Source organism: Polypterus senegalus, chromosome 1, assembly GCF_016835505.1.
Source record: "Polypterus senegalus isolate Bchr_013 chromosome 1, ASM1683550v1, whole genome shotgun sequence".
Classification (NCBI taxonomy): Eukaryota; Metazoa; Chordata; class Cladistia; order Polypteriformes; family Polypteridae; genus Polypterus; species Polypterus senegalus.
Genome location: NC_053154.1, coordinates 179,878,484 through 179,904,833, shown reverse-complemented (window position 1 = coordinate 179,904,833; position 26,350 = coordinate 179,878,484). Strand labels below are relative to the sequence as shown.

Below are 26,350 nucleotides of genomic sequence, written 5' to 3'. Positions count from 1 at the left end.
TGCAATGACCTTAAATCCAAGTAATTTTTGATAGCTTGATATGCTGGATTTAGGCTTTATCCATGGTTGGTTATTTTCTTGTACCTAATGCTGCTGGGTGTAAGCTGTGGTCTCCTGTGCTCCTCCCTTACACTATGTGACTCTTCAATTCCACCTGGGGGAGTAAATGCTAACATTATTCAAAGTTATTGTTTGTTTTTACATGCATTTTTATTACTCTTTAATTTAATTTTTTTTTGTATCAGTATGATGCTGCTGGATTATATGAATTTCCCCTTGGGATTAATAAAGTATTTATCTATCTGTCTATCTAAATTTTGTCTGGTAGGTGCAGAATATGAATGGAAGGATTGATCTTGCACGTGGTCTTCTTCTTCTTAAAACCCTCACTATGATATCACACAATTCCTTCTTATGCTAAAAAACACTGATTACTTGCCAATCATTACTTTCTGTTCTACAAACCTAATCTTATCCACGGCATCCTCTTCTCTCTTAACACTAGTTCATCAGGTGGAGAACAGTGTTAAACTGGACTCCCTTAGCTAGGTAAAAGAGCCTAATGGCCACTGCAGGCTACTCCCTAACCCTTGCTTCATGCCTCTCATTTCAAGTGTATTATTATACCAGACAATTTAAGACAGGTTGCCCTTCCTAAGGTCAAACACTTTTAGTCACTTATTGTTGTGGAGAAATTATGACCCTATTATAACTTTAAATTATATAGTGAATTGGATGAAATTAAAGGAGGGCTAATTCAAGAAAACAGTGTGTCTTAATGTAGGTTGTTTTAGTCTGTAGTATTTACAGTTTGAAACAATAAGTACCTAGATTTGAATAAGAAAAGGTTAGAATGATGGATCATATGCAGCTTAAAAAAACTTCAATTGTCTTGGACAGCCACTGCTTTCTTCTGTAATTACCAGTATGTTTTAACTTCTCCTTTAACCTTGTGCTAGCTTTGCAATATGACACGAAATTAGAGATAAGTGCTTCCATTTGGTATCAACCCAAGAGATTCAAGTTTCTAATAAATTCCCACTTCAGTAATTCCCTGCAAAAATATATATAATACCTAAATGATTTTGCAGAAGTAAGCACATGACATTAGGTGTTTTGTTTGAGAAATGATATGCCTACCAGTTTTTGTGGTAGTTATACATTCTTGAGCATGTACTCTAAACAAACTAAACTCTAAACAATGACAGGACTTGTTTTATTTACTTTCAAGGAGGACTGGAGGATATTCATTTTAACTGTATGACTGTATTTTCCCCTTCCAAATTTCTTCACATAAGAACTTAAAAAGAAAAAGTGACCATTCAGTCCTTCCACCATGTTTGGCTAAATATAGCTAAATTCTCCCAGTATTTAATTCAGATATTTTAAAAAGGTGTCAAAGTTTCTGCTTCTAATACCGTACTTGGTAGTTTGTACTAAATTCCCAGAACCAAACCTTTCATGTGAAGAAGCTTTTCTGGGCTTCCATTTTAAATTAAACAAATATGAGAATTTTGAAGACCTGGATTAGGTTCCCATTCATTTGACTTTGCACTTGATAGATCAAGAGGATTACATTTTAGTCCTCTTGGTCCATCAGATTAAAAGAAAAAAGGCATTTAGACCTGGGATGCATTTGGTTTCTCTTATCTGCAAAACTTCTAGAACTGCTATTTCAGTTCTATAGTTTATTTATCAGAATATACCAGGTATGGCCTCACTTATCCATTACACATTCTGAGCTTTATGTTTTTTAATTCATATTCAGTAGTTTTTACAATATTGCCTAATATTTTTTTTATCTTTTAAATATAGTAAATTTATGTCAACGTAAACTGCTCAATCTTTTTCAGATATTGCTTTTGTACATACTTCAGCATTACATATCTTGTCTTTTTAAATAATACTCCTTTTGTCTGCATGTACACTATAAAACATTTAAAAAAAAAAAAAACTTTGATTAGGAAAGATCTTTACACTGACCAAGCAGAGAGAAGCACATTGTGTTTAATAGAATTACAGGATAGTGTGCAATAATCCCAGCACTGTACAACAGTAAAGTAAGCCACATCTGCAGTCAGTGATGGATCTGTCTCTGTTTTGAGTCTTATAACAATAACAGGTGCTAAAAATAAAGTAGTTGAACAAAAGGAATGGTGAGTGGCTGAGTAGTCAAAAGTAATATGGAATGTCACATTTTTGTAACATAAAATTCAGGTAAGAATAATAGCTTCCAGTATTTACTTTGAAAATAACCCCTAAAACTTTCAAACGTGCCAAAAATACTTAAACAAAATGCATATTTTGTGGGCGATTTCAAAGAATGCTGAGTCACTGTTTAAGGGATTGTTTAAATGAATAATACCATGTGAGCTATGAACTGCTGTCTGGGCCATGTTGATTTCATTACAATGTTTTTGTACATTTGGACAGATTTGAGTGAATATATCATTGCATTTCACCTGGTCTTACTTAAATGCCATGAGTGTAAATAATGAATCACTGTAACTAGACAACAGAGATTTCATGAACTGTGTTATCTTCACATTTTCACACCTACCCGTTGTTCAAGAATCATTCTATTAAAGGTACAGGCATATTTAGAAAATGAGTTATCATGTACCATAATGTTGTATTGCTGAGTAGGTTTAAAAGATACTGCTGAGGCACTTGCCATGTATCCTACCTTTTCCAAGGACAGAAGCAGTCAACTGTTTTGGGAGTATTTTCATGTCCTTCATGACGTGCCTCTTTTTCTGAAGATCCTGATCCATTTTCTTACTGTAGCAAAAAATAAAATGGAATTATCTATAGAAGCAGATTTTTTATGTGTTCTTCAACAAATATTGTTCACAATTTTTTTCAAATTATGGTTAATTCACCCTAGTGTAACCTACATTTCCAAGCCCGGAGTTTTAACTCCACATATGCTGAAAAAGAGCCTTTCCAGGAACTAACACTGGTTGGTCCACTGGTTGCAAAAAATGAAAGGAAATGTGGATCAAGTGTTATGCATAGTAAGACCACAGACATGTTTAATGGGATGTCTTCCACATTTATAGTCTATTTTCCAAATTATTAAAAGTTAACTACTGAAAGCATACAGGAGGGGAAGATCCTTTGAAGATGTGATAAAATGTAAATATTCATTCTGAAAAATATTTATCTATAAGGTGTGTTCCAGACTATTTTGATTTAAATTTCAAAGTCAGAATTTGTGAACAGTACAATTACATTCTTACTGTAATTCCTATCACAGATTAGGGACAGTAGTATAATAAAATAATAACTTTATTTATATAGCACCTTATCATACATTTACATGAAACTCAAGGTGCTTTCCACAGATTAATCACCAAAAACAATAAAGATATACCATAGTTATTTGGCTATTATCATTAATTAATATCACAACAATTTCTAAAAGATGTTAAGTGCCCTAAATAGAAAGACAACCTGGGCATTGTTAAACAAAATTTAAACAGTAAAGTGCAAAACAAACTTTAACTCTTTTCAGAAACAGGTTTATATTGTTTTCTAATTAAAATCATTATACATAAAGATGGCAAGAGAACAATCAGATTTAATTTACATGTATTTAATATATATATATTTTTATATATATACAGTATATAGTACAGTACAGACAATAATTACAACAAACATAACACCAGATAACATATAAAGGAGCACACATCAGGTACACTAACAGTTTTCAGTACAACCAGCTTTGTGAAGCTTTATGCCCTCAGCATAAAAGCTGTTCCAAATCTATTAGTGCAGTTGCTTATTGTCATATACCATGTGCCAGAATTAAAGAGGGATACAAATTGCTGTGTGGCATGACTGTGGTCTTTATTAAGGCTGTATACCTTTCTAAATTAGTGTGTATTATATATGTCTTGAATAGAAGGCAGCTGTTTGCCACTAATATTCTTTGCCGTCTTCACCACCGCCTGTAGCGCTTTCCAGTCCTGAAATGACCAGTTGCCATACCAGGATGTTATGCAGCCAATGAGAGTGTTCTATTGATACAAAAAGCTCTCTACGGATTTAGACATCTTTGTTAGCCTATGCAGTCAGTACTAATTGCTTCTGGACAAGCAAACCATCCATCCATTATCCCACCCGCTATATCCTAACACAGGGTCAGGGGGGTCTGCTGGAGTCAATCCCAGCCAACATAGGATGCAAGGCAGGAAACAAACCCTGGGCTGCGTGCCAGCCCACCGCAGGGCACACACACACACACCTGGGAAAATTTAGAATCACCAATGCACCTAACCTGCATGTTTTTGAACTGTGGGAGGAAACCAGAGTTCCCAGAGGAAATCCATGCATACACGGAGAGAACATGCAAACTCCACACAGGGAGGACCCAGGAAGCGAACCTGGGTCTCCTAACTGCGAGGTAACAGCGCTACCCACTGCACCACAATGCCGATGACATAAAATATGACATGGAAAAAACACTTCCCTGGCATAATGCAAGAGTAGAAGCATCAAATGGGTGTATGAAGTAATCTTGTATACTTTCTCTCATCTGACACATAATTTTTCAAAGCTTGATAATATTTTTTAATCATGAGAATAAGTCTATTTTTATAAAATTCAGCACAATACGAAACAGCAAACTAAATAAATAATAGGCTTCAAAAATTTGTATTGCAGTCCATACCAAAGTGCAGTGATAATAGTTTTATTATCTTGCAGCAAAAATAACTATTCAAATATCCCTGTGTAATTTGTTTGCTTTAAGAAGGTAGCTTGCATTGAGTGCATGCTGTGTTGCAATGTCTAAATTGTAGTAAATTTCCATTTACAGGACAGTCATATCTAAGAATCACATTTTTAATGTTTACTCAATTAACTTTGGGTGTGGTATTAGCTAACTTAGTGAATAGAAAAAAATATTGCATTTATTATCCTTAGCCTAGGAGAAGAAGCAAAGGCTTTTCTTTAAGAGGATGAATTTTTCTTATTGGCACATTTTGATAGCATGCAGACACTTAGTAGGCTAAAGGCTGAACATATAATCTATAGAATAAAATCATATGTTTTACTATATTTATCAAATATGTGCATATAAACATTTGCCAGAATTCAAATGCTTGAGGAGTGCTTCAAGCCTAATAAACAACATCAAAACAGTAACTGTTGTTTCTAAATATGGTCATTATTATGCATGATTAATAGCTTTACAAATTACACGTTCAATCAAATGTTATATATAGTTGCAAGAACTTAGGGAAGGTGAAGTTCAGGCTTGGAGAGCATTATTGTTTTATACTATATGAGACATGCCAGGTTTGATTTTGGTATTTTTTTAATCATTCTTCCTGGTAAGCTTAACTTCCAGCCAGCCTTATAAGCATAATAATATCTGTTTAATCTTAATAATATTAAATCTAGTCTAGTAGATTATAACTTGAAAGTAGCTGTATTTGTGCAAAATGCTTTGTATTTTGTCACCAATCATTAAATATCCAATTGATCAAGAACAAATCATGTGACTCCCCTACTAAGACTATCAAATAGAACATAGTTACATTTTGTCAATATTTTTAAATCTCTACTAAGAGCAGTGCTACTCTGTTCAGGTGGAGGGACAAGAGAAGACAGCAACCATTATGCAGGTGGCATATCCTTTCTTCAACATTAATGCAGAGAAACATTCAAAAATGTTTCCTTATTTTATTTATTAGCTAGATTTTGTTCAACTTTACAAAAAGTTAAGCATTTCAACAATTCATTTGGCAATATCCCAATCTGAATACTGTCGGGCTTTTTAAAATTTGAATATTTTCTTTACTAATTCTTCATAAGTGCTGCTCTGTCTTTTGATTATGGTTATAGAATTTTTTTCTTTTTATTTTTTTACTTTTTTCCTGTGGCACTGTGACATGAAATAAAGACAGACTTTCAGTCAATTGTTCTTCTCTACAATTTTTTCTACAGTGCTTTACAGAATTATTCTGCGTTTTAACAAAAATTGCATATTTTACATTCACCAGTCAATCCCCTCACAAAACAAAATTGAGTTAGAGCTGACTTTCTACATTTTATAATTAGTAAGTTGAGGAAAGAGAACATAATATGCTCTGCAATGGTCAATCATGGAATTTGCATGGTTCCTCAAGTTATTTATATTTAGATATTTTAGCACAGTTTATCTGGCATTCAGTACTTGAAATCATAACATTTCAATAAAACAACAAATGATGGTAAGAGTATACAGTACTAACCATAATCATGCTGTTAAGTTTCATCCTATTATTACAAATACAGAGAATTCCATGACATTTTCTAAACTACTTCTTTTAGATAGATAGAACTTTATTTGTCTCCATGGGGAAATTTGGCTTTTTACAAAAGCTCTTTAAATAAATGCATTCAAAGATAGATGGATAGGTAAGTAAATAAATAAATACACACACTGAAATGACTATAAAACAATCAGAGTAAGGCATTATGCAGACATACTGCTGTTGATATAATAGTGTTTCTAGGCACCGTTAAGCTGAATAGTTTGTTGGCTGAAAGTACTCAATGTTAGTGTGTCAGAGTTTGGTGTGGTGAAAGTCAATAACCAGCTCCTTGGCTTTGCTGAAGTCAAGATGTAGACAATTCTCTTTGCACCAAGAAACACATTTTTCCACCTGTCTCATCTCATTTATCAGTTCTCCCCATAAGTGCAGAATCATCTCAGAATTTCTGCAAATGACATGACCTGATGTTATATTTATAGTCTAAGGTGTACAGAGTAAAGAGAAAAGAAGACAGGACGGTTCCTTGTGGTGCTCCATCTTTGCTCACATCTGGTATTGAAGGCACTGTAGAAATCAAAAAAACATAATCTTCACATAATGCCAGCTTTGTTCAGGTGAGAATAAGCAAGAATTGGTGACAATTGTGGAGCAGATGGATAACTGCATCCTCCACTCCAATCTTTCTTTGTCCACAAGGTAAACTGCAGTGGGTAGAGGTGGTCTTCCCATAAAAAGACACAAATACTTCAGAACCAGTCTCTCAAAGGTCTTCATGATGTGAGACATAACTGCCACTGGTCTGCAGTCATTAGGTGAAGAGGTGCCTGCTTTTTTTGGAACAGGAACAATGCAGTGGCACTTCATGAAGCAAGACTGAACTGGTAACAGAGGACACCACAAAGTTGGTCAGCACAGGCTTTAAGAACTAAAGGACTGACTCCATCTGGTCCTGCAGACTTATTCTGTGTGTAGCTTCATCTGTTGTCTCCTTACTTGGTCTTTAGTTGAGTTTAATTGGTATAAGAAAATTTGCACATTTAACTTGTGGCTGTTTTCCATGTTTTTCTTTTTAAATTTGGCATTTGCTAAAATATGGCATTTAAATAAAATGAGATCTTCACTACCCATGTGACATAATTTAGCTTACTGTCAGTTTGTATTCATGATATAATCTCTGGACATCATGGTGTCAGAGTGGTTATCAAAGTTGCCTGCTGTGTATACTGTAGCATTTTGGGTTCAAGGCCTGCATGCACCAATTCTCTGGAGGTGTGAAGTCTGTATAGTTTTCCAATACATATGGATTTTCTCTGCATAAACAGGTTTACTTTGACATGCCTGCAGGCAAGCATTTTATGTTATTGGGAAATTCCAACTTGTCCTAACAGTGTTATATGTTACATACCGACTCCCAGTCTGAAGGCTTTTTGATGTTTTGTTCCTACTGCTGCCATGAAAGGCTCTCCAAACCCCCACCCCCAACTATAAAGTATGCTAAACAGTTTTAAGAATTTTATGATATGCTATTATCACATTTTAGTGGCAGTCAAATAAAAATGTACCAAGTATATCAGAAGCTAACTATAAATAATATTTGTTACATGAAAAAGTGATAAATATTTGATCATTTTCAATGAATATTCTTAAATCCTTTTTTTAACCTACTTCTTAAGTACAGAATAATAAAGAGCCAAATATTACCCTAGCAATAGGAACCAGCCCTGGACACAGTGTGTCAGAAGACACAGTCATACACATATCAACCCTCGGTGTCAATGGACACATTTAGATTTGTTAAGTACCTATATTATTAAATTACTGGGGAAAACCAGAATCCCCAGGAGAAATTCATGTTGACAAAGGGAGTGCACTCACATTTCACACAAAAGGGAATTGAACATATGATATGCTGCACCATGAAACCCTTTACAATGATTTCGCCCTTTAGCTTCTAAATCTTTCTTTACAATGGGGTGGGGTTCCTCATCTATACCATAACATTTTATATGCAACAGGTATGGGTGATCAAATTTGAACAATAGGGTTTAAAAGACCAACTTTTTCTCTGGATTTCCTCAAAGAGTTACCCAATGAACTATTTATGTGTCAACCTGCAAAATAATTAACATATATATATATATATATATATATATATATATATATATATAGATAGATAGATAGATAGATAGATAGATAGATAGATAGATAGATAGATAGATAGATAGATAGATAGATAGATTTCCAGTCTCCTGTCTACAAATCCCAGTTTATTCACTATCGGTATGGTGCTTGCACATTCTTCCTGTGTCCATTCTTCAGTTTTCTCCCATATCTTGCACTGACTGGTTGCATTAAATTGGCCTGTTATGAGTGTTAGCATAATGTGAATGTAAAGAAGGCCTACTGTCTGAACAAGTTTAGTTTCCACCTTGTGTCTGATGCTACCCATAATCTTGTTCTAACTATCTATAACCCTTAATGAAATAAATAAATCTGATGGGTATCTAACTATAAGGAAAGTTATGTGTTTTCATAAAAGTCATTAAAATGTATTACCAATGTAATCTTTTGCTTTGTTAATTACTAAACCTATTCTGTCTACAGCAGATATTGCATTTGAAGGAGAATTATTAGAGACATGCCCACTGTCAAGAAATAAAAAGGAAAAGCTAAAATATAAAGTAAAACTTTGTGTTGTTCTGTGGAGAGAGATGCCAAAAGCCATGGGAATAGAAGAGAGTCAGTTAATCTATTCTGTTTAAAAAGGCAACAAACAACTGGAATGAATCCAAGTGTCCAAATAAGATTTACAGCTAAATATGTACACATGACTGAAAGAACTAATGTTCAAATAAAGGCGTTGTCTGTTAAGAGGCAATAAAATGAAAGTCTTGCTGATAAGCTGAGCTCAAAAAGGAACATTTACAAATACTGCACATAAAGAATGTGCCCCACTTGTATGCTTTTTATATGCCATTATTATTGAACAATGTCATTTATATTTCAACTGGCTAGGAAAGGTTATTAAAAATCTTGATTTAGTTTAAATTTTTAATAATTGGTTTATTGATATATATATATATATATATATATATATATATATATATATATATATATATATATATATATATATATATCATTGTTGTTATTTTTTCCATAATCAGATATTACTGAAAATAAATAAACATGGATAAAAGTAAAGTTCCAATTCCTCCAACAATTTATTAATAGAATGTTGCTGTTTATAGAGTTATTCTTTCACTAAATATAACAATAATGCCTATAACCACTTGAATAATAAAGGTTGGATTTATAATGTTGGGCCTATGAAATAAAGTCTTCTGAATGTTAGGCTGGGATCAGAAAAAGATCCTGTAAATGGTTGTCTTAAACTGGGTTGGCTTCTGTTTTATGTTTGTTTAATTAATATAGACTTATTAATTTTCAACCTAAATTGGTTAAAGCACTTCCAAAAAAAGATGGGTATATAACCGTATGCGTAAAACAAGTTTTTTATTTTTTTATTTCATTTAAGCGCTTTATTGTTCACAGTCGTTCAAGCTTTATCAGAATTCTAGACATGTTTAATCTATAACAGAAAGATTTTGAAGTCAAGACAACAGTGTCTAAATCGGTGGCAATAAACTCACAAGAAAACAAGTAAGTGAACAGCAGACATTTTTTTCTAACAAGAGCTAAATTCAGTATTGCGCGGAGGTGATGCTTTTTAGTATTACTGATTTCAAACGGATTTTTAAGCAGGTTACCCTAATGTTTACCTCTTGTTGTTTTCTTGCCTTGTGCAAGAAAATAATTCTTTAGTTAAAAGGTTTGCGATTATGCGAACCATGAAAAGCGCTATATAAGACAGCTCATCTTGATATCTACTAAAAGTTGTATTGAGAAGTTTCCACGAGACAATTGTTTAACATATTCCTTAAATATTAGAGGATTTTAAAAGATAAAAAAGAAGAATGCAAGTTATTTCAAAACACTTGGATGAAGACAGTTACCACTAGTTCATGTGAAAACTTCTGAAACACACCCTGACATGAATGCCCGCTTCCTAATCCAGAAGCAAGTATAAATAAATGAAAATGATTGGTTTTCTGTAACCAGCTGATAGTTCACTCTTGCAGCCGATGTTTCCTTCTACAAAGCCTCCCAGAGATAAATTGTTTTCTAGAAGCTGGGCGCTCCGCCCGCATTCTGAACTCTCGGTGTTAAAGAAAAACACTTCCAACTTGATCTTTATCCTAACTGCTTTTCACGTCACGATCCGGATATTAAATTTAAAGTGTAAGAATACTTCTTTTTAATAAAAGATGTGTGATATTATTTGTACATTTAACGACTACTGTACATTAAATTTGGACGTTTAATAAACTATTTTCACACAATATTATGTTGTAATAAGTAAATGCAACTTGCGATTGCTGAGTGCTCTATCACTCTTACTTGATTATTAACTCGAGGGATCTGGTGCCCATCACGGCAGAGTCAAGTCGGGAACTAACTACAGTATGAGTATCTCTGGGCAACTAACTCATATCCGAACTCATTCATATGGGTCTAATTCGGAAGTGCCTATTAACCTAGCCCGCGTATATTTAGGAGCTTTAGGGCGGTAGATTTTAAAGGTTAGATTATTGTGTTCATATTAACGCTCGTATTTGTATAGTGGCGCAATTTTCATAATTTTGACTCTGTACGCCACCACAATGGATTTTGAAATTAAACAGTCATTATGTGATTGAAGTATAGACTTTCAGCTTTAATTTTTAAGGGTTTGTCAAAAATATCTTTTGCACTATTTAGGAATGACAGACATTTTTGTGCATAATTCCAGGGGATTAAAAGTATATGGACATTTGACTGACCAGCTGTTAAATAGCTAGGTAGGAGCAGTTCCCTCATTATATTAAGCAGGTCAAAGGTCTGGAAATGAGTGTGGAATTTGCATTTGGAGGCTGTCACTGTGAAAAGTGTTACCGGATTTTAAAAGAATTCAAAATAAAGGCTGACAAAAATATAGATCTTGATTTTTTAATCCAGTGCCTTTGGGTAGTCAATTTACAAAACACAATTTAGTTTTTTCTATTTGCTTTTTTATATTGCCTTTACCATATGCAAAAAACTGCTGCATGTAAAATCATATTTTACTACAATGTTGCACATACATTTTGATACCGGGCATCATGTGTAATGCATTGTGTAAAATTCACACTAAAATTGGAAATGTGCACATGAACAAAAAAAGATGCATAAAACTGTGTATGCCAATTTCTCTTTATGCCTCCAAATGGACACGAAATTTAACGCACGTGCATACGCCTACAGCCCCATTCCATGTCCTCCCAGAAATTTGCTTATGTGAATATAAAAATCAATATAAATAGACACTTCCATTCAGTATTTTGTTAAAATACAATGGCACAAGCATGTGGAAAAAAGAAGAATTTCAGCGAATGTGAAGTGGAGGCAAGGAAAAATGTACTATATTTTGGCTTAAGCAGTGGTATAAGGAACAAAATGAAGTTGATTGAGTGATACAGATACAGACACTCGAAAGTTTTAGTTCAGAAAGTCGCCTGGTGCCCGAGATAAGTTGTCAAATATTAAAGTCACAACGAAAAGGAGAATCACAGCCCACTGTCTGTTTATTGTGATTCAGACAATATTGCAAAACCTGACCCCCATGCTGAGGATGCAGTGATGGTGCTGCTGTGCCCACACACCTTTGGCCTATGTTCTGACGTATGCTGTTCTCGAGGCACACAATACAATAGTGGATGCTGTAAGAGATGTGGCCAGTGAACTAAGGAATATAAGGTCTGTACTCTGTGATACTGACCACAAATTAAATGAATTGGTTAATAAATAAATGCTGTGCTTTATTACCTGTTTTTACCTTCTGCATATTACATTCAAATGAAGTTGTAATACTGTACAATTTGGCTGATAATTTGATGGCTCAGGGTCATCATACTGCAGCGTTTCAGGTATGGGCAAGCCATGATTGTGTGCCACATTATACAGCACACTATATGCTTACACAATGCAAAACAGTTTCTGTGGACTATAGAGCAGAACATTAATAGAGTGGAAATGCTTTCTATTTACATAAGCAAATTAATTCTCTGGAAGTGCCTTTATAGTGTAGCGTCGGCACCAAGCCCCAAAATGGATAGATTCTTTGCTCTTTATATGGCTCTTTGAGGTGACTCACTGAGCTTAAAAGAACTTACTTGCCTTTTGGCACACTAGTTGAAAGAAGTACCTGCGACTGTGTGGAGTTGCCATTTTTAAAGGCTCCCCTGCTATAGATGATGTAATGTCTGCTCATTCTTTTGGTGCTTCATCCGTGGCTGATGTAACTTGTCCAGCACCGTTGCAGTAGCAATGTGCGTGCGGTTGACTGCTCCGATTATATTTGGAAAACTGGATAGGTTGCTGTGATTTGTACTGTGTGGTCTGCCCAGGAGGACCAAAGGAGGGCTTGTGCCTCCTCCAGACCGCAAGGGGGCGTCCATCCTGGTTATGTTGGGGGCCTCGGGTAAAGGGCTTGGAAGCCCAGCCCTGTAGGGACCCGTGGCCACCGCCAGGCGGCGCCCCAAGGCCTGCATATCTCTGGAGCCCAGCACTTCCGCCACACCAGGAAGTGCTGGGGGGAAGACAACAGGGACACCGGATGGCTTCCGGGTGTGCAGCCGGCACTTCCGCCACACTGGGGTGTGGCTAGGACTGATTGCCGGGAAGCAGCTGGAGCCCATCCGGGTTCCCATATAAGGGGCCGTCTCCCTCTAGTCAGCAGTGGATGTCGGGTGGAAGAGGACAGAGCTGGAGAGAGGACGGGAGGCGGCCAAGAGAGAGGCATTAGATTTGTGTGGCCTGGACAGTTGGGGGAACGGTGCGAGTGGCACTGGGGGTGCACGTGAGCACTATTTGTAAATATTATTATAAATAAACGTGTGTGTGGTGGAACTATGTTGTCCATCTGCCTGTGTCCGGGTTCAAGATCACAACTGTCATGTTTGCCAGTTCAACCACATTGTAAGTAAATCTATCTGGATGACAAGCAGATAATACTAACCTATACATCTGGAATGGCACGACTCAGTGATGTTTGTGAAATACCCAATCACTCAATATGTTCATGTTGAAAAGCTCCTATGGCTAAAAACCCGAGGGTGGACAGAACTTAAAATGGAGCAGGTAGAGCACAATTCCTCAAAGACTACCTTTGTAAAGCCAGAGCCCACGCATGAACAGTTGCGCTACTTTGATGCTGGGTTCTGCCAGTTTGCAAAACTGAGCAAAAACCTGTGTACGCATGCTGTGAGACTGAGAAAGCGTGCGTGACTTTACATCAAGTTTAGTTGTTATACAATGCATGAAAACAGGTATACACATTTTTGTGCGTACACAGTTTTTATACACTGTGCTTTTTCCAAATCCTCTAATAACTCTTAACTGTTGAAAACAGTCAACATTATATATATATATATATATATATATATATATATATATATATATATATATAGTGTATAGGTTTACATACCCTGGCAGAATGTGTAAAGTGTATACCAAACTTTAAAAGACATTTAATTTCCTTTTAATGGAATCCAAGATAAACTATAACGTGTCACAAAACAGTACCCTTAGTTCTTACTATTGTTTATTGCCCCCTTTAGCATCAATGATAACATGCAGTCTTTTGTGATAGCTTTGGTTGAGGCCCTTGATTTTCTCAGGTGGTAGAACTGCCCATTTTTCCTGGCAGAAAGCCTCCAGGTCCAATAATTTCCTGGGTTGTCTTGCCTAGACTGCACGTCTGAGATCTCCCCAAATTGCCTAAATAAAGTTGAGTTCAGGAGAGGGTGATGGCTTCTCCCAGCACCTTGACTTTTTCCTGCTGTTGCCACTGAAGGGTCAACTTGGCCTTGTGTTTTGGATCCTTGTCATGTTGGAAGATGCAAGTGCATCCTGTGCGCAACTTTCAGACTGATGAATGCAAGTTGTCCTCTAATTTTCCGCTAACATGATCCATTCATCTTGCCATCAATTTACACTAAGTTACCTGTTCTGCTTTAGCTCACACACCCCTAGAACATCAGAGATCCACCACCATGCTTCACAGTAGGGATGGTATACTTTTCATCATGGACCTTGTTGTATCCTCTCCAAACAGTGTTTATGGTTGTGACATTACTACATGAATACTCAAAAGAATTTTGTTCCAGACGTTTTGAGGTTTGTCTAGATGCCGTTTGGAATATTGTAAGTGGGCTCTTTTATGGCGTTGGCACAGAAAAACTTTTTTTCTTGCAACTCCACTGTGCAGCCCATTTTTGTTCAAGTACCTCCTTATTGTGTATCATAAAACAGCAACACCACTTGTTTGCAGGGTAGCCTGCATCTCAGCTGAAGTGGGTTGTGGATTTTTCTTGGCAGCTCAGCAAATGATACTGGCTCCATGCCCTTGAGACTGTGCTGGGAGACACAGCAAACATTCTGGCAGTGCCATCCTGGAGAAGCTGGACTACCTGTGCAATCTCTGTAGGGTCCAGGTATTGCCTCATGCTACCAGTAGCAACACCTGACCGTAGCCAAAGACAAAACTAGTGAAAGAACAGTCAGAAAAGATGAGGAGGGAAAATGTCAGTGGCCACCAACCTGTTAAACAATTCCTGTTTTCGGGGTCGTCTCACTGTTGCCCCTCTAGTGCACCTGTTGTTAATTTCATTAACACCCAAGCTGCTGAAACTGATTAACAACCCCCTCTGCTACTTAACTGACCAGATAAATATCCAAGAATTTTCATTGACTTGATGCTGTACTCGGATTTTAAATTGTTCCTTTAATTTTTTGAAGCAGTACAGTACAGTATATGTACTGTATATATATATATATATATATATATATATATATATATATATATATATACACTAGCAGAATACCTACGCTCACAGCTTAGAAGTAGTGTGTTAAAGAAGTTATGAAAGCGAAAAGGAAAAATTAAAAATAACGTAACATGATTGTTAATGTAATTGTTTTGTCTTTGATATGAGTGTTGTTGTCATATCTATATATATATATATATATATATACACATATATACACACACATATACTATTGGGTGCCAAACAGGCAAATAAATTGATTTTGTGAATATATAAAGTCGGCGTCAGAATATATAAAGTCAAAACTTGAATATATAAAGTCATTCCCAAATATATAAAGTCAAAACCTAAATATATAATGTCAGCGCTGGAATATATAAAGTCAGCGTCAGAATATATAAAGTCATTCCTGATTATATAAAGTGGACATCGGAGTATATACAGTAAACTCACTCCTGAATACATAAAGTGAAAGTCAAAATCTATTGATTGAAACGACTCTTAACTGAACTAAGTTAACAAAAACGTATTCAGAAAAATAAATTAAAAAAACACTGTTCGGTTAATGTTTTGAAAATGATGCATGTGCCCTGCCTAGGATTGGTTCCTGCCTTGCGCCCAGTGTTTGCTGGGATTGTCTCCAGCAGAACCCTGTGGTCGGATTCAACGTGTTGGGAAATGGATGGATATTCCAGCGCTGACTTTGTATATTCCGACACTGACTTTATATATCCAAGATTTGACTTTATAGATTCCAGCGCTGACTTTATATATTCCGATGCTGACTTTATATATTTAAGTTTTGACTTTATTTATTCCAACAGTGACTTTATATAATCAAGTTTTGACTTTATATATTCGCGAATGACTTTATATATACAAGTTTTGACTTTATATAGTTAAATGTAGTCATCATTGCATAAGTTTTTCTTTACCATAGAAATTTAAAGACTAAATTCAACTTCCATTCCTAACAAAGATATTTCTGGTGACTAAATAGAAGCTACTTATATTCAAATTCGAGCTATTGAGCTATCGCCTGCCTGCCTGAATAAGTCACCCTCGCTTCACTCTTACTTTTTTACCGTTCATTTAATCATGGCTAGTGGCGGAAAAATTATAAAATGGAAGGAGGATTACACTGAGTATGGCTTTACCAAAACAATTATTGATGGCGAATCGATTATTCATAAAGCTTCAATTGGTGATCTGTTTTTCTGTGTTAACCTCATATTTTTTCATACTTCTTCTCAAACCAAGGGGTTGCGAGGCTAAAATGAATTGGGAAGCGCTGATCAATGTAATCGGTGTACCAGGAAATCATGCATTGACAGAAGTTCCCCTTTGCTTGTGATTAAATGCGTGATTTTTAACGCGTTATGGAGCACATGCATCAAAGCTTCTCAGCTGTGCTTGTGCTAAGAAAAGGAACTATTTTAAAAATAACACGATTGTCAATGTAACCTTTTGTAAGTAGTGCCTGGAGGATTCAGTGTGGAGAAACTCTAGACACAGCATGTGTATTAACTTGTGGATTTTTCTGTGAGTATTTGGTGGCAGCGTCACAAAGTTGTAACACTGCGTTAGCTGGCGAGCGCAGCTCAGAGCGAAATGAGATGAATGGGAGGGGAGATGATGACGTGACTCTGCCACCCACCTTAACTGTCAATCCCCCACAAACACAGTCTCTCGGAATGTGCATAAGCACAGCCCCCTCACCTGCAATTTTAACTTAGTTACAAAGTGATCAAAACTCTCGTTCGTCCTCTCATTAAACTTGTATCCTGCATTACCCATGGGCATGACAAACGCCAGCGGCAGCCTGTCTACGAACTTCATTTAAACTTTAGGTTTACATCGTGCTTTGTTTCTGAAGTAGTAGCACTCATGAATATGGTTGTACATATCACTCGCTCGGTTCTTATTGTTTCGCTGCCTTCTGAATTATATAATGCATGTTTTCTTCAGCGCTTTTTGGAGCTCTTCCTGGTTTTCTACGTACTGCGTTGACAGTCAGTTCACGTGATTACGTGGGAGGCGTGATGATGTCACATGAAACTCCACCTCCCATGGCTTTCAAGCTCAACTCCATTAAAGTATATGTAGAAAAATAGCTTACAGTTATGACCATTACGCGTAGAATTTCGAAATGAAACCTGCCCAACTTTTGTAAGTAAGCTGTTAGGAATGAGCCTGCCAAATTTCAGCCTTCTACCTACACGGGAAGTTGGAGAATTAGTGATGAGTCAGTGAGTGAGTGAAATATTGTTTAATTTGAATGACCATTGCATTTCCTTTGTTATGATAATAATTCTCTTAAACTTTTCTTCACAATCTCCAAGTGGGATTCTAGCCAGCATCTGGTGGTAGACTGGAATAATGTTAGTCCTTCACATGACACCCTGCTGAACATGTCCACATTCACTCTTTCTCTGCCATTTTAAAGTTACCAATTAATCTAACACACATCAATTTCACTGAGTTTATATTTTACACATTATAATTTACATTTCTAAGGCCACTGTACTCAATCAGAAATATATTTCAAGGAAAAAACAAAATAATATTTAATGAAACTGCAATGGACGATATTCATATTTCTACTTTCTAAATCCATTTTGTTATTGGGAGATACAAAGCCAAAGCAAACTAGGTGCAAAGCAGAGACCCTGGAAAAGAGGCAGGTCCATTGTAGGGTACTCATGCACACATACACACACACATGCATGTATACACACACACTTTTACTTATTAATATTTAATCACATTAGGAAGTGTCCTGTGTTTAAATTAGAGGCAAGGTCTGTGTAGATTTTTACCTTACCTGCTTGAGTTTTTCTCTCATATCCCGAAACATATACACATTTGTTCAATTGACCCTGCTCAGGACCATGCATATCTATGTTTCCTTCAATAAATTGGTATCCTGTCCTGGAGTGGCTCCTGCCTTGCACCTGATGCTGTTCGGGCAGGTGCCATTTCCTTTATGATCCTCAACTGGATTTAGCCAGTTTGAGATTGTCCTGTTATGAAGGATTCAAAATTTAAAAAAGCCTATAAAGACTTATAAAGTTTATGTTTGTCCTTAGTGCACTGTGTTTTTGTATTATTTTGTTAAATGGTTTCATGTAATATTGTATATATATATTTTAACTGTACTGTAGTTATTTATGTTTAAAAAAACTTGGACTTGTAAATGCTGTATAAAAATAATTTATGCTAAACTACTGATATTACTGTTCTTTGCAGGTAGACATTTTCCTAGAGCAGCTGAATGTGATGCTAACTGGAGCACTCCATCTTGTCGTCCTTTTTAAAAAGCATTTCCACTGCTATCCAGCTCAAAAGTGTTATCCTCATCATTTGCTTTAGCTGAAACATCCAAGCAATATTAGGTGGCACTAACATTTATCGCTATGTCTATTTATTACCTCTGTAGCATTGTTATTGCACAGAGATGCACCCAGTACATGCTTCTAACACTACCTGCTCTTAGAGAGGAGATATTTTTGGCAGGATTAGGGGTTCTCCAAGTACTCCTACACTCTCTCAAGAATACCCCAAGTCAAGTTCAACATTTTCACACCCTTGCACTCTGAGTGATGTCTTGCTTACCCCTGTAATTAGAACATCACTGAGACCACACAAAAGATCTCACCAAATTCATGATACACACAGGTATTTGCTTTAGTAAGTGTTGCAACAGCCACTTTGACACGGGTCTGATAGATGACATTGTACTTGTCCCAAAGGTGAAATTAATGGTTTACAGAAGCTCAAAAATATATACAGTATATATATATATATATATATACAGTATATATATATATATATATATATATATATATATGTATATATATATATATAGGGCAGCCTCCTTGGCTTGCAGTGGGGCCATGGGATTGAAGCCTGGACATTTACTGGGCACTGTTTGGCAGCACTTCCGTCACAGCAGGATGTGCCACCATAAGAAGGTTGTTGGGATCCTGGAGTCCTTTTGGGTGTCTTATAAAAGGGGCCAGTCACCACTACTAAAAAGCCAGAGTCAGGAGGAAAAAGGACAAAACCTGGGAGGAGGAGTTGAGGCAAAAAGGACTAGAGGCGAAAGCACTGTGCTTTGGTGTTGCAGATATAGTGCTGTTGTGGGGAGTGAAGAAAGTGCTTCCCCACATGGAAAAAATAAATGTGTGCTATACAACATTTGTGTCTAAGCCTGTTTGTGTCGGGGTTGGAATGGCTGGAGCACCCCGGTATATACAAGTATATACATACATTCAAGGTCTGCCCAGAAAGTATTCGGCCAAGTGATTTGAAAAATAGATACATTTATTGAAGATGATACAAGATACAAGAAACATTATACATAAGACAATGATGCCTCAGTCCCCTTCAAAGTAGGCATCTTGGGACCTCACACAGTTCTCCCAGTATCTGTTCAACTATAATCAGCAATCAGAGTTGTCAGATATCATAAGTTTGTAAGTTCCATTTGTCACATGTACAAAAGAATAGTGAAACTATTCTAGTGACACCCTCTGTCACCATCATCAGTTAGTATTATTACCTTATCTCAAAACTTCCGTCTTCCTTACCATGATACCTGTGTATTTCTTGTCTGCCTTACCTCCAAATTAGAATTACAATGCAGTGTTCTCCCAAGAAATTTTTTCCAGCCAGGTGGCATGAAAAAGTAGCCGAGTGGGGTGGGACAGGTAAATTTGGAGGTGGGGAAAATTAAATGTGCACCATTTTTATTAGTTAATTATTATTAATTATTTTTCAAAGCTCAATATGACTTCCTTTTTTAAGGTTTGATACTTGTGCCAGAATATTTTTATTAAATTTAAGAAGTATCCAATTCAGGATCCTGCAACCCTAACAAAAATTTTAAATAACAATTGTTATGACATAAACCAAGAGGCACAAGTATTGTCACTGTCGGGAAGAAAACTGAAAACAATGAAAAAAAGTATAGGAAACCTAATAAAGAAAAATAAAAAAATATTCTTCAAAGCCAACTTGAATATGCAGAAGGTGTCTTTAGTTAAATATTTATTCTTCCTTTCTTACTAGAGGCCCAGGATCTCCAAGGAGTTCAGCATTAGATTATTTAGTGTGCTTTGATTCATGTGATTTCTCAAACATGTCTTGATTCTTTTAAGGGCAGAAAACCCCCTTTCACATTCAGCTGTACTCACTGGGATCACTAGCCCAATATGAGGTAGTCCGTCTAAATTTGGAAACGACTCTTTGAGCTCTGATGTCATTGCCATTTTTAGTAAAATCTGTTTTGGACTGAAGTCTTTGTATTATTAACTTCTGATCATTTTTGACGCAACTGTCCATTCTTGTCTGCTACTTTCAAATTTTAAAATTGGAGGGCTACCATTTTTGGAGTAATGATCGAAAAGAATTTCAGCAGACTCACTTGAATCGTGAGTTTCTGCATTGAAAACTTTTGAAAAGCTGGAAATAATTGGCACGTCAGGGAATCTTGCATCTAGGTGCTTGACAACTGTCTCTAGGTATTTATCATATATTGCAGTTTTGAATGACATTACATCACTCTGTGTATAAACAATGCGGAGATGTGACCATTCTTCTGCCAGACAATGATGAAGTCTTTGAAAATATCTCAGAGGAGTGTCTTTCAACTTCATGATGGACAATTTTGTGGCAAGCAAAACTGCCTCAATTTCGTTAAGATTGACATCTTGCCTTTGCCAAGCCATAGGTAAATTGGACAACAAAGGTAATACGTCTGAAAGCATCATAAGAGAGGGAACAAAATTGTACTTTTAATACATCTGCTTAATCCTTCAGCTGTGATGTCATTTCATTCAATGGCCTCTCTTTCCAGCGCAGCTATGACACTCATCATACACTGTCGTAGTGACTGTACTGCAGAGTCATGAGACAGCCATCTAGTGTCACTGGCCATTTTCAGCTTAATCTGGGGAATGCTCAGAATATTTTGGATTTCCATTAAACCAGCCATCCTAACTGAAGAATTTTGGAAGAAATAGAACAGCTGCCTAAAGATGTCGTTCAGTTTTGTTAAATAAGGTACAGCAGCTGCTGTTTGGGCACTCAGATGTTTTATCTTTAAGCAGTTTTGCCACACATTTCTGTTTCCAAATCATAACAGCCGCTCCATTTGACCCTAGTCCAGCCAGATTTGCAGTTTTCAAGCCTAGAGTGTCCATAGTCTTACTCAGTGTGTTGGTTATAGTCTCCGCTTTGCCATCAATCATATTGCGGGTTGCTACAAAACTAATTCTGACCTCTTTAATGGCCTGGCAAACATATTTAATGTAAATAATTGTTTTACAACTGAGATGTCTGTGGTTTCATTTCACAGAATACTGAAAAAATTTTCAGCGTGTATATTTTACAGTATGTTAGACTTTATTTCTGATGCTAAGACGTCCAGCAGCTCTTGCATTATTCTGTCAGAGGTGTAATGTGCATTTTTACCAACATTTAGATGTTGTAAAATGGAACAACTCATTTCTTTACAGTGTTCCAACAGCTTTTTAAACAATGTTGTATGTGGCAACTCATTTTTTCCAACCAATACATGGATCTTAAAGCTCCCAGAAAGGCATCTCTCTGTAAGTTATTTAACACAGATACATGTCTTTCAGTTTGACCAATTCCAGTTTGATGTAGTACACGCTTTCCTAAAAGGTCAGCAGAAGACTATTTGTGCGTTTTACTTTTTTCATGGTCCAGCAAGCTTTCTTTTCAAATTCTTGTGCATGGCATGTTTACCCAAGGTAACTCCCTCCTTGGGGGGTGTTTGTTTGAATATTTCATGCACAATGAGCACCACATACCATTTTCTTTGACCATTAGCCAATTAAAATCTTTAAACCATTGTTTGTTTATGCTGGATAAGCGGTGCTTAGATTTATCAATTGACAGAGTGTGTGCTGAAGAGATTTCCCCTGATGGACCAGCCTCTGCAATGTCTTTGTCTGAAATTGCCACATGAGGAGTTGACGCTGCACCTTCATTAGTTTGTGGCATCTATTTTCTGAAATAACTGAGCAGTGTTGTTTTCTGAACACTTTTTTTGCTCATGTTGGTAAAACATTTGGAAAAAAATTAGCAGTACCGAAGTAAAGTAATTTTACAGAAGTAAAATTAGCAGAATAAGGCTTTTGAGTGGGAAAGTGGGAGCCTGTTGGATATTCAATGCACACTTACACTACGGTAGGGCAAGATGGAATGGCAGATGGGTCACTTCAACAAAACCCTCAACAATTCAGTGACAAAACTTTTGCACAGGACACAGTGTGTGTTGCAAGGGTTTCTGCACACTTTTTGCAAAACACAGGTCCAAATATAAGCAAATATAATAACGGCAGACGGGTCACTTTAACAAAACCCTCAGTATGAGCAAATATGAAAATGGCAGAGGGAGTCACTTTAACAGGAACCACAGTGAGTGCTACAAGAATTTTTGCACACAGAACACACCTAATGCTTAACCCTTAAACCACCGGAACTGGCTATAGTCGGTTACCAATGCAATTTGTTGCACACTGGAGCCAAGTATATTCAGCAAAGTACATCCGTTGAATGCTACAACTGGCTAAAGTTGGTTTCCAGTGCAATTTGGAAGCACACCGAAGCAGAGTATATGCGGCGACATACATTCTGTGACGTACATTCATTGAACTCTGCAACTGGCTAAAGTTGTTTCTCAGTGCAATTTGTCAGCATGCCGGAGCCACGTATATTCAGCGATGTATATTCATTGAATGCTGCAACCAGCTATAGTCGTGTCTCATTGCAATTTGCCAGCAAATAGGGGCCAAGTATATTTCCTAAACGTACATTCATTAAATGCCGCAACCTGCTATAGTCGCTTCACAGAGCGATTTGTCAGCACGATGGAGCAGATCAGTCAGTGCTATATATTCATTGAGCAGCCAGCTTATGACCACTGCCGACTCAAGCAGCACTGCAGCCTCACTGTCTCTGGGATTGAGCCGCTGCACTAGACTAGCCTGTCAGCATCAGCGTTGGCCTCTGTGTGCTTGCATGCTGCCAGTTCAAGTGCAGTTGGCTCAGTGATTTACTGAATTTCATCAATGGCATCAGTTGCACCTTGTACATATAATAATTGATTGTTACAGTAGTTTTTTTTTTAAGTTTTTACACTTCATTGGCAGTGTGTAAAATGATCAATTCTGCAGTAATTGTGATGCTCTTTGCATGGAAAAAAAAATACGTGTTCCATTAAAATTTCACATTTTCTTTGTGAATTGTGACGTTTACTTAAAAAGTATTTGGCGTCCAGGAGTGCATTAACCCCCAAGTATGTGGCGGTTTAAGGGTTAAACAACGGTGTATATATGTATTGGTTTACTATGTACTGAACAAGAAGAGAGCAGCTGTACACTTAGCAGCACTATACAGACTGCACTGACACTAAGAACAGAGACATCACTTCCTGGCGCCCTTTTTCTGATATCTGACAGGCTGGTTCCACTAGTCTTTTTTTATTTTATTATTTACACTGACTCTGCATACATTTTAATCCTGAATGCTAATAGAAGGTGTTATAGGTTTGTATCACAGCAGTCCTCCTCTCACCCGCCCACCTCCCCATACTCTTTGCTTGTGAAATCTGCTCTGCCTCGTCCCCATTAGCTTCTTCAGTATCCAGTGATCAGCAACATCCTGCCCCGCCTCTCCCCTCTCCACTTGCTATCCTGCTTCTAAAATGTTTGCCCACCCGCCCTTTTGTCCCTTGCCATCCCTGCAGATCACTAGATCTTCCTGTTCCTGTAGATCTGCGGCTGTCATCTTGCAATGTCATGTGAGATGACAGCCAGGCACTCACCCAAATTAGCCAGGTGGAGCGCTAAAAGATGCTAGGGAGAACACTGCGATATACTTAAATATCTGTACTGATTCCCTAAACATGTGCCAATAAAGAAAAGCCTTTTTCATTGAAAGAGCAGTGTGATGTAAACTTTATTGGTTAACTAATGGAAAAAGCATTCAATATGTATAAATATGTGAAGGCCTGCAGGGGAAATAACTACACATACAAGGGCAACAGACCAATAAATGCTGTTAAATTACAAAAGCATTTTCTAATCCTACAAGATATGATAGGCTTAGAGCCTTTATTACTCTACTAAGGGAGAAATAAAAAAAATTGGACACTATTATATAGACTAATAGCCAGTAAGGAATTAGAAAAGTATGTAATAAAAAAGTAATGAGAACAGAAGTCACCATATATAAAAAGCAATGCAACTTGATTAGTTAAACCATGTGAGATTGATCCAATTGCTTACCTGGAGTAACTTTTTCTCTTCCTACTTGTACTTTTCTGCAGCCTTTGTAGTCTTTGGCTTGACCTGAACTTTAACTATATTTCAAACACTCTGAAAATATAAAATATAATACAGCTTGTTTAGTAATTTTTAGGTAATGTCATAGTTTTTCATGACAAAGGTAATTGTTTTAATAAAGTGGTGTTCTGACGTTTATTTATATATCTGCCACATAATTTGTTTCACATATATGTCTAAGTAGATTAAGTAAGAGCTGTCAATTATAGTCATTATGTACCTGTAATTAGTAAACCCTTTGATTGGTTACAGTTTTGGAATAACTAATCTGCTTATTTAATGTATTCATAAATGAATGGATAAAAAGGTTATCCTTGGATTTTATATGTCTGCATGGTCACTGTACAATATACAGTGAATTTTTTAAATGCATTTTACTGATTCACATGCAGTGCCCAGTAGATTTAGGTATCAGTACTGTATTGCTCTCCAATCTGCATGTAACAATAAAAGCGCTTCCTGATGTAGTTACTAAACAGAGACTGAAGCTTATTTTTTGCACAGGAGCAAGATGAGAACCAATCTTGAATCAGGCACTAACCTGTAACAGAGTATTCTTATGCACAGACTTGCTCACCATCACAAGGCCATTTTAGAGAAGCCAAACTGCCTAATATATATGTCTTTGGGAGGTTGGAGAGAAAAAAAGCAGAATATCTGGAGGAGCCCCTATGCCTAAATGGGGAGGACATGCAAACTCCATACACAGGCAATATCTGGGCCAATACTGCATCACAGGACTATGGATATGAAGTATACTGTGTATATATAATTTTGTTGTATACAATGTTTTCTTGCACATGCATACTGTATATTGGTTTACATTCTGCTAGTTAAAAGTTAACAATAAAATGATGGTTTCTTTTTTGCATATAAAAACAATAATATCCAATGCTAGTATAGCATTGTTCAGCTCTCTAGGCCATCTCTTTGCTTATAATAAAAGATCCAGAGTTTGATTCCAGATGGAAGATGTGTGATAGCTGCTTTTATTTTTCTGGAAGCTACACATTTTTGATTTTTTTTTTAAACTTACTATTCCTTGCATGGGTGGCATGGCAAGGCCGTGGTAGTACTGATGCCACACAGTAAGGAGACACGGGTTTGTGTCCCTGGTCCTCCCTGCTTGGAATATGCATGTTCTCCCCATGTCTGTGAGGGTTTTCCTTCCACTGCCCAAACAGATTCAGGTTTGGTGAACTGGCAATGCAAAATTGGCCCTAGTGTGTGTTTGGTGTGTGTGTGTTCACCCTACAATGGGCTGGCTTGATTTATGCAAGCTGGGATTGTCTCCAGCTCCAACCCCACAACCCTGGCCTAGATCAAGTAGGTTAGAAAATAACAATACATATTCTTTGCATGTCATCTGGTTGTGTATTTAATGCATCTCCTTAACATTACAAATTTATCTACTAGCAGTGGTGAGCAGCCAAAATCCATTTTTATTCTGAATTATTGTGCAGATCATAGTTCTGTTTTATTTTGAGGCACAAATATTACATTCTACACTACCAGATTTTTGCATTATTGTAGTATGCCAAATGGTAATGCACATTTTCTTCATCTTTAGTGCTTGTTGTCTCCATTACCAAATGTCACATGAGAACATAGTATGAAAATGTCAGATCAGTTTAAAAACAGAAATATTACATTTCTCTCATAACCTTGGTCACTGATCTCCTTCTCCATTTACCTCTCCTTAGTCCAACATTTATTGTGAATTACCCTTAAAAAAGACAACTGATATCTGCCACTATCCTTATCACTAGTATGACTAAATATGACATTGACATTAATGACA

The 26,350-nt window shown here is 36.6% G+C and overlaps 1 protein-coding gene across 2 annotated transcripts in view; it reads right to left on the bottom strand.

The window, feature by feature from the left end:
• The window catches only part of LOC120535743 (AMP deaminase 3-like), a 187,899-nt gene that overhangs the window by 148,947 nt on the left and 12,602 nt on the right, over window positions 1-26,350 (bottom strand). The window contains exons 2-3 of one of the 2 annotated variants that reach the window (XM_039763779.1): window positions 24,493-24,582; window positions 2,687-2,781 (exon numbers count right to left, since the gene is read on the bottom strand). In XM_039763779.1, the coding sequence (XP_039619713.1) occupies window positions 2,687-2,774 (88 nt within the window). In that variant the 5' untranslated portion in view covers window positions 2,775-2,781; window positions 24,493-24,582. The remainder of the gene's footprint in view (window positions 1-2,686; window positions 2,782-24,492; window positions 24,583-26,350) is intronic. The other variant, XM_039763788.1, reaches the window with a different exon arrangement.